General features: G+C 33.0%; 2 protein-coding genes across 3 annotated transcripts; both read left to right on the top strand.

The window, feature by feature from the left end:
* The first annotated feature begins 995 nt into the window (after nt 1-995).
* Nucleotides 996-3,496, top strand: LOC121260547 (40S ribosomal protein SA-like). The gene is made up of 5 exons (XM_041162468.1): nt 996-1,263; nt 1,719-1,981; nt 2,272-2,469; nt 2,563-2,773; nt 3,265-3,496. The coding sequence occupies exons 1-5, from the start codon at nt 1,122-1,124 to the stop codon at nt 3,357-3,359; spliced, it is 909 nt and encodes a 302-aa protein (XP_041018402.1). The 5' UTR covers nt 996-1,121; the 3' UTR covers nt 3,360-3,496.
* Nucleotides 3,497-6,772: 3,276 nt separating this feature from the next.
* Nucleotides 6,773-9,153, top strand: LOC121260534 (40S ribosomal protein SA-like). 2 transcript variants are annotated; one of them, XM_041162450.1, is made up of 5 exons: nt 6,773-7,053; nt 7,523-7,785; nt 8,019-8,216; nt 8,308-8,518; nt 8,790-9,153. In XM_041162450.1, the coding sequence occupies exons 1-5, from the start codon at nt 6,909-6,911 to the stop codon at nt 8,882-8,884; spliced, it is 912 nt and encodes a 303-aa protein (XP_041018384.1). In that variant the 5' UTR covers nt 6,773-6,908; the 3' UTR covers nt 8,885-9,153. The 2 variants fall into 2 exon arrangements, with proteins under 2 accessions (XP_041018384.1, XP_041018390.1); XM_041162456.1 differs by having other exon boundaries at nt 6,779-7,053; nt 8,796-9,153.
* Nucleotides 9,154-9,911: the final 758 nt, after the last annotated feature.

Genomic DNA, 9,911 nt, shown 5'->3' with positions numbered 1-9,911 from the left:
AAATGCTTAAATCAGTAACAATATAGAGACAAGAGTATATAAAATGTAAATGAAGATGTTGGTTACCTCTCATAGATTATTTATAGAGAGACCTGAACATGTCGAGATGATTATTGACTCTGATCCCTTTTTAGTCGAGAGAGGGAAGATAGCTCCTGTTTCATAGGGATTGTCTTCCTCAATAATAATCTCTTATAGATTGAGATTATAACCTCGTAATAATTATTTGCCATACAATTATGCTTTTTGGGTTTTTTAGACGTGACTCTCATAGGGTGAGTTTGGATGTTAAAGTAAGTTGAGTTGAGATGATAAAATATTATTAGAATATTATTTTTTAATATTATTATTATTTTAAAATTTGAAAAAGTTGAATTATTTATTATATTTTATGTTAGAATTTAAAAAAGTTATAATGATGAATTGAGAGTAGTTCATTATCCAAACGAAGCCTTAATTCTTAGGCTAAAGGCTTTGGGTCTACTTCCCAATCGTGGGCATGGATAGTCAAGGGAATCCAAATATCCCCTCCAATCCTAAAATCCAAAAATTAAAAGTTCAATAATTGTTTTTTTTTATTAAATTTAAACTCATGACAATTCAAAGCACTCTTACTCTGCCGCTTTGAAAATAACACGTATAGAAAAATGTTAATATGATTTTTAAATATGTTCCCTTATATATTTAAATTTTGTTAATAAGTAAGAAATTGAGTATTAATGAAATTTTATTTATTTGTAATGATTAAGAATGTTTAAAAAATACTTCAAAGAAAAAAAAAACTATTTAAGTTTAGATATTAAAATTATCTCATATCATTTCATCTAATCTCATCTCATAATTACAATTTTCTCAAAATTTCAAATAAAATATAATAAAAATTCTACATTTTCAAATCTTAAAATAAAAATAATATTTTCATAATATTTTATCTAACTTTTAATTTTTATCTCAAACTTATTTTATATCACTATACAATCCTAAGTGTGCAACTAGAATTGTCCAAATGTAAAATTGCAACGGCCAAGGGGTATTTAAGTCAACAAGAGCTAGGATTTTGAACCCGATATAAATACACAGCTATAAGGGTTTTTACGGTGTTCTCCTCGACTCCTCGAAGCATGGCTGCCGCTGCCGCCCCACCTCGCCTGCTCTCGCAGAAGGAAGCCGACATTCAAATGATGTTGGCTGCGGAAGTCCACCTAGGAACTAAGAATTGTGACTTTCAAATGGAGCGATACGTATTCAAGCGCCGTAACGATGGTATTTCTCGTTTCATTTCTCAGATCGCGCACTTTCTTTCCCTTGTGCCTGTGTCTTAGTGTGGTCGAACGATGAGAAACATGAATTGGAAGTAAAAAAAAAAAAAGAAAGAACGGTTTTCGAGTTTTTTTTTCAATTATTTCGGTTTTGTGTCGAATGATTGTAAAGGAAAGCGGGAATGATGGCCTTTTTTTCTGCGTTTTGTTTTTGGATCGTCAAACAGGAAATTTGTGGTTTTGTTGGGTTTTATTGAGAGTCCTAATATGCTGAATGGCTTGTTCGTGTTTATTTTTTTATACCGATTTATGTTTTTTGTACGCATATATTTTTTCTTATATGAGTTTTCAAGAGCAAAGGACGTATTATGTTCCATCTGCATATGTGAAAATGTCATTTACATGCGTTGGTTACAGGTGAAATTTTCTAGCATTACGAAATGGTGTTTTGATGCTTAGGTATATACATAATCAACCTGGGAAAGACATGGGAAAAACTTCGACTGGCAGCCCGGGTTATTGTTGCAATTGAGAATCCTCAGGACATCATAGTACAGTCTGCAAGGCCTTACGGTCAGAGAGCAGTCCTTAAGTTTGCTCAGTACACCGGTGCCCATGCAATTGCTGGAAGGCACACACCCGGTACGTTCACCAACCAGCTGCAGACATCGTTCAATGAACCCCGTCTCCTCATACTTACCGATCCAAGGACAGATCACCAGGTGAATGCTGCCTTCCTCAATTTAATGCGATGCCTAGTTTTGGTTCTGATACCGGTTGGAAATTTGTTTGAGATAAATTTTAATGCAGAAGTTCACCCCCGGGATTATTTGGGACCTGTTACCGGACATCCAGTGCCAAGAAAAAAAATTATTGTAGAAGTTACTCGGAGGATATATATTGTTATATATTGGAGGATAGATTTGTTGTCACAATTTTTTTTGCATTAATATTTGCTTGTTATGCACTTTCTTTATTTCAATTTTTCCTCACCGTGAAAGGATGCTTGCAGCCTATTAAGGAAGCTGCTCTTGGAAATATCCCAACGATAGCTTTCTGTGACACTGATTCGCCAATGCGGTACGTTGATATCGGGATCCCCTCCAACAACAAGGGGAAGCATAGCATAGGATGTCTCTTTTGGCTGTTGGCAAGAATGGTTCTACAGATGCGTGGTACTATTCGTCCTGGGCACAAGTGGGATGTGATGGTGAGGAGGAAACTAGACGGTTTTGTATGGTGGACTTCTTGCCAGAGAGCTAAATTGCTAATTTAAAAAAAAAATGGTCATTCTTATGTGCAGGTGGATTTGTTTTTCTACCGCGAGCCCGAGGAGGCTAAGCAACAAGAAGAAGAAGAAGCGGTTGCCATCCCAGATTATGGTCTTACTGATTATTCTGCTGCTCCCCTTGCATCTGATCAATGGCCTGTTCAAGGTTCTGATGCCCAATGGAACCCTGACGTTCAGCAGCCTATTTCAGCAGTTCCTGCCACTACCTGGGGCTCAGAGCCAGGTAGAAGTAATTTACCTGCTTTTGTTATAAACTATTTGACGTATTGTTTGAACATATTTGACGTATTGTTTAAACATATTTGATTGATTGTTGTATTTGACGTGGTCATCTAAATTATAAACTATTTTCATCTACAACTATGTGCATTTGCTTGTTTTTCTTGTCTGGATTAACTGCTTAAGTCCTGCCTTCTTTTGATATCTTGTCTATCAGCATGAAAGAATTCAACTATTATTGGAATTTTCGTTTGAACCTCTAAAAAATACTATTCAAATTTCTTTGGATACAATTCATATATCCTTGGCTGTTAGCCTGTTAATTAAAGAAACTTTTGTAACCCGTGCTTATAATTTAGTAACATTAAACTTATAAAAAAAAAAAACATTTGTTAATATGTAACGGTTAATACAGAAAATTATCTAGTATGGTATCTTTTATATATGCCAACATTTTTGCGAAACTATTTTTGATCCTTTGTTGTTCAATTGCAGTTGCTATGACAGTGGAATGGGATGCTGCTCCAGCGCCACCATTGACTACCCCTGTTGTTGAGGGGGCTGCTCCTGCTGCTTCTGGATGGGAATGAAGTTTGAAAGCTTTTGCATTCATAATTTTGTTTAAAAATCACTTTAGCTAGTTTTTTCAAGTAGTTCAGTTTTCTGTTGTGAAACGAACTTGCTTAATGGCACACTTTTACTCTATTGAATTTCAAAGTTTTTTTCACTTTGCTGTTGGTACCTATAATAGAGTTGTTTTATTTGATACGTGTTACGGTTTGATATTTTTCAATCAATACAGGACTTGTATTTATGGATCTCCCGGATGCTCTACTAATATAATGATTACATCCTGATTTTCGCACTGCTTTTTGGGTACCCTATAAAGTCTTTGTGGGTTAATTATCAAAATGGGGAGGATTCTATCTTTTTGCGGCGTTGATTGCCAGAACCACTTGTTTATCCAGAAACCGCAAAAAGAAAAATATGTAATTAAGCATCACACTTTTTGTTTTATTTCTGCATACATTTCCAGTCTATGATCGTTGCTACTGATTGCTCTATGCGACATGCATTGTTAAGTGCTCTGTAATCTTTGATTTCTCCTCATATTGATTCGTCTTTAAGTGATAGCTTGCTGTATTTGGATGCTGCTGGGATATTGATTTATGGATCTCCCGATTGCTCTACTAATATAATGATTACATCCTTATTTTCGCAATGCTTTTTGGGTACCCTTTAAAGTCTGTGGATTAATTAGGTCTTGTTTGTTTTCATTATTATTTTCATCCTATTTAATTACTATAACCTTTTTAAATTTCTATATAAAATAAAATAAACAATTCAACTTTTTAAATTTTAAAATAAAAATATATTTTTTAATAATATTTTATTCAATTTTTAATTTTTATCTCGATTCGTTACACCTTTCAAAATAAATTAGGATTAATGTCTGTTAAGTGTTCCTATTTTTGTGTTAGATGATCCCCTGCTGAATTCTAAAGAGGACACCCAACACAATCATAAAAAGATTGAGATTTTCAATTGAATCTGATCCTAGTAATCTTTTTGATAAGCACAATTGTAGTAATCTTGAAATGGTAATCCTGTAAATCTGTAATAAGTATAACTAAAGTGGTGCTATCTTTGGTTATCAAGATTATATCAAATCAATTACGATGAGATTTATTAATTTTTTGACTTTTCATAAAAAGTTAAACACATATTAACTTATTTCATACATTTAAACATATATCTCAATTAATTTTATACATTCAAATACATCTTAATAAGATCTATAAAAGATTATTATTCACAAATCAGTATCACCCATCCAAATGCACCGAGCTATCACTTAAGAATGAAATCAACATGTGGAGAAATCAAAGATTACAGAGCACTTAACAAGTGCCTTAACAATGCATGTCGGGTAGAGCAATGAGTAGCAACAATCATGGACTGGAAATGTATGCAGAAATAAAACAAAAGTTTGATGCTTAATGGCATATTTTTCTTTTTGTGGTTTCTGGATAAGCAAGTGGTTCTACCAATCAACAATGCAAAGACAGAATCCTCCCGATTTTGATATCCTTAGAACTTGTTTGCTTGATACAATCAGACGAGATCAGATAAAAAAATTTTGAATAGCAGTGAAATAATTTAGAAACAGTAGTGAAATATCTTTTGAATTAGGAAGTTTTGCGGAATTTTGGGAAATAAGAGAAAACAAATTTCAAAAAAAAATATTATAAAATTAAAATATTGTTAGAATATAATTTTTATTTTGAGATTTAAAAAAATATAATTGATTTTTTTATTTTATTTATAAGTTTAAAAAAATTATAATAATTATATGAAAAAAAGTTAAAAAATTGAGAATTTAAAATTAAAAAATGTTTATATTTGAACGATGTTTAGATGTTGAGATAAGATGAAATGAATTAAAACTATATGTAAAACCAAAAGGACTTAATCTTTCCTTGTTCTGTCTGCATTCTATTTTACAGGACTCCGACTTCCCCCGCGCATGTTTTTATTTTTGTTTCGAAGTCTACCTAATCTTTTTGGTTTTTTCAACTTATATACATTCACGCATTATTCTAAAATCAATTAATTCATAAAGTTATTAAGTTTTAAATGTAATTAAGAAATTTGTGATTGCTGAATTCTTATAGATATAATTATTATCATGAGCATAATATACACTATACTTTTATCACATTTTTATTTCGATTTGTAAAATATGATACTTTTATCACTATTAGATGATTTTTTATTTTTTAAAAAAATAAATATAAAGATTAATGACATGATGGATAAATCATCCCATCATATTAAAATGAAAGTGACATGTGAGTGTAATATATAAAATTTACCTATTACTATTGCACACTATAAATTAAAGAAATTCGAACTTTGCCTCACTAACATCATTTTTTGTGTCCAAATGCTTGTTGGATTTCTAAAATTATCACCCATCATAGGCTCGAGTTTTTCGCATCTCTCAAAATTCGCTCACCTTATGCTGGAATTTTGAATTCGAGTCCCAGGAATAGAAATAAATATGAATTAGGTTTTACTTTTAATGTTTAATTGAGAAATAAAATTCAAATGGCCAAAAAATGCTTCTCATGCATCCCAAGGGAAAAAAAATCTAAGCCTTGATTTGAATATATAAAATATTTTATCTTATCTTATTATTATATTTTTTTTAAATTTTTATGCAAAATATAATAAATAATTTAATTTTTTTAAATTCAAAAATAAAAATTATATTAAAAAATTATATTATAACAATATTTTATTTAAATTTTAACAGAACATCTCATCTCATTTCATTTAAATTGTATAACCAAAAGATGCATGTATGCCAATTAGTTTTTCAACATCCGAAATACAATAGGAATTAGGTTTTGCTTTTATTATTTGATTGAATTTTCAGATCAATCAAGCAACGAGAAGTGCTATCGATAACTTTTTTTTTTTCTATTACTTTTTATTATGATTTTAAATAATTGTAATTATCTCGAAAAAATATTTATTATCCATTATTTACTTAATTTGTACCTTAATTGATTAAGGCTTCGTTTGGTTACTCAACTCACTTCAATTTATCTCAACTCATCATTATAATTTTTTCAAATTTCAATGTAAAATATAATAAATAATTTAATTTTTTCAAAATTTAAAATAACAATAATATTAAAAAATAATATTCTAATAATATTTTATTATCACAATTCAACTCAATTCAACATTCAAACGTAATTTAAGAGGATTTAATTGAGATGAGATGAAAGGTAAAAATTGAATAAAATATTATTTTTTAATATTATTATTTTAAAATTTAAAAAATTTATTATATTTTTTATAAAAATTTAAAAATTATAATAATTAAATAAAATAAATTAAGATAAATTGAAATGACTTTTATATCAACCCGACCTAAAATAAGAAATATATATATATATATATATATATATATATTTTTAAGTAACGATATAAAATTCTCTTAGGACAATTAGGGTTTTAGCACCATTTAAATTCCATCATTGGCCTTGCTTCAAGTTCTCTCGTCTTCTCTCCCACCAAATAAAGGCGGCTAGGTTCTTCTGTGCTTCTCCTCCTCTCCTCGAAGCATGGCTAACACCGCCGCCGCCCCACCTCGTCAGCTTTCTCAAAAGGAGGCTGACATTCAGATGATGTTGGCCGCCGAGGTCCATCTGGGCACCAAGAATTGTGATTTCCAGATGGAACGCTACGTCTTCAAGCGCCGTAACGATGGTATTTCTCGTTTCATTTCTCAGATCGGAATTTTAGTCCCTATTGCCTGTGTCTTAGTGTGGTCGGGCGATGAGAAATTTAAGCGGGAAGTAAAAAAAAAAAAAAAGAAAAAAGGAGGGGTTTCGAGTTCTGTATTTTTTCAATTATTTTGGTTTTGTTTGGAATGATTGGAAAGGAAAGTGGGAATGATGACCCGTCTCCTTTTTGTTTTTGGATCATCAAACAGGAAACTTGTGGTTTTGTTGGGTTTTATTGAGAGACCTAATGTGCTCAATGGTTTGGTCGTTTTTTTTTTTTTTTTTTTTTGTTAATGATTTATGTTTTCTGTACGCATGTATTTTTTCTCGTATGAGTTATCAAGAGCGAAGAACTTAATGCGTTCCATCTCTGTATTTGTGAAAATGTTATTTACATGCGTTGGTTACAGGTGAGATTTTCTAGTGTTACGGAATGGTGTTTTGATGCTTAGGTATATACATAATCAACCTGGGAAAGACATGGGAAAAGCTTCAGCTGGCAGCCCGGGTTATTGTTGCAATTGAGAATCCTCAGGACATCATAGTACAGTCTGCAAGACCTTACGGTCAAAGAGCAGTCCTTAAGTTTGCTCAGTACACCGGTGCCCATGCAATTGCTGGAAGGCACACACCCGGTACGTTCACCAACCAGCTGCAGACCTCGTTCAATGAACCCCGACTCCTCATACTTACCGATCCAAGGACAGATCACCAGGTGAATGCTGCCTTCCTCAATTTAATGCGATGCCTAGTTTTTGGTTCTGTTACTGGTTGGGAATTTGTTTGAGATAAATTTGAATGTAGAAGTTACCTGTATAGATTTTTGATATTTTGAATGTTGTTATATATTGGTCGATATATTTACTGCCACGATTTTTTTGCATTAATTTTCGTTTGTTCTGCACTTCTTTATCTCAATTTTTGCTCACCATGAAAGGATGCTTGCAGCCTATTAAGGAAGCTGCTCTTGGAAATATCCCAACGATAGCTTTCTGTGACACTGATTCGCCAATGCGGTATGTTGATATCGGGATCCCCTCCAACAACAAGGGGAAGCATAGCATAGGATGTCTCTTTTGGCTGTTGGCAAGAATGGTTCTACAGATGCGTGGTACTATTCGCCCTGGGCACAAGTGGGATGTGATGGTGAGGAGGAAACTAGACGGCTTTGTTTGGTGGACTTCTTGCTGTGAGCTAAATTGCTAATTTTAAAAAAATTGGTCATCCTTATGTGCAGGTGGATTTGTTTTTCTACCGTGAGCCCGAGGAGGCTAAGCAACAAGAAGAAGAAGAAGCGGTTGCTATCCCAGATTATGGTCTTGCTGATTATTCTGCTGCTCCCCTTGCATCTGATCATTGGCCTGTTCAAGGTTCTGATGCCCAGTGGAACCCTGACGTTCAACAACCTATTTCAGCAGTTCCTGCTGCTCCCTGGGGCTCAGAGCCAGGTAGAACTAATTTACCTGCTTTTTGTGGTTTATTGAAATGAAATATTATATATCATTCTCTCCTTGTAGCGGTCCATCAAAAGATATTTCTGTGATGGTGCTATTATATTTGACAATTTCTAATGTGATTTTTTTAACATATTTGACATGTCATGTAAAGTATAATGATTTTGTGCAGTTGGTTCTGTACTTGCATTTGCGTATTTGGCACAGCATCTAATTTATTTGTTGAAATGCCTTTGTAAATCATTATTAACAGCTTTTTGTTCAGCTGCAGTCCCTTTAACAGGTGAATGGGATCCTGTTCCAGCGCCAGCAGTGCCTATTATTGAAGGTGCTCCTCCTGCTTCTTCGGATTGGGAGTGAATGGAGTTTGAAAGTGTTTTTACTATATTGCTTATTGCATTGAGTTAGTTTTCTATCATTTTCAATTTTCTGTTGGGAAATGAACTTCTTTATCGGCACATCTTATCTTGAGACTCAGTTCCTGCTATTTTTGACCCACTTGTTGGTGTTTTTAGGGAGATGCCTTATTTTGATATATTTTAGCACTGAATATTTTTCCAGCAGTGTAAGACATGTTTTATATGTCTTGTGAATGCAATTAATAGAAGGATGTAATTTTCCCGGACAAATTCAATTCTTTTGGGAAAGGAAGAGTTAAAAGGTGGAGTTAATGCCTAGGCTTTTCTGAGAATCTAAATACTATATCGAGTTATTTTAGAGCCTAAAATACTGGAAGGTTTGAGGTGCCTGTGGTGTTTCTACATTTTCTGTTAAAATATGGCCCACTGGATTCTAATGAGGATCCATCTACTGTATTTTCGAGATGGACATTTTGAAAGGGACTCTGATTGGCAGCTGAGTAGTTTTATTATTCATTTATTGTGTTAGTAGTTCTTCCTTCACCTCGAGGAGTAAGATAATAACCTCTGGACTCCCACTACGATTGGGTTACTTTCTTTGTTTTGATTCACATTCGCAGCCTAAACAGCTCGTGATGATTGGCAATTGTAGCTGTCGCATATGGTTTGAGAAATAGAAGGGTTGGGAGCTTAAAGTTTGTCATTGAAAGTTGGTATCGGCACACAGCTTAAAGTTATTTATTAACTTACTCATCTTCTATCCATCGAAACCTAACTATTCATATCGGCAGTTGTTAGATCATCCTGTGCTTGGCCGTAGCCTTTCTAAGACAAGATTAAGGAAAAATGAGTGTTGAGTCTTGTTTGTGACCCTTCATATCAACGGTTTTTCATCAATCTTATGGGATACAAGTTTAAGCCAATCCTGTATATATATGATAGAAGTTAAGCCAACCCGGTCTACATGACTGAACTTTGATCAGGTCAATTGGTAACTTATTCGATGTTTCATTGTGGGTTTTAGATCT

Source organism: Juglans microcarpa x Juglans regia, chromosome 1D (genome assembly GCF_004785595.1).
Source record: "Juglans microcarpa x Juglans regia isolate MS1-56 chromosome 1D, Jm3101_v1.0, whole genome shotgun sequence".
Classification (NCBI taxonomy): Eukaryota; Viridiplantae; Streptophyta; class Magnoliopsida; order Fagales; family Juglandaceae; genus Juglans; species Juglans microcarpa x Juglans regia.
The sequence above is the reverse complement of the archived record's forward strand: the minus strand, read 5'-3'. Positions and strand labels throughout refer to the sequence as shown.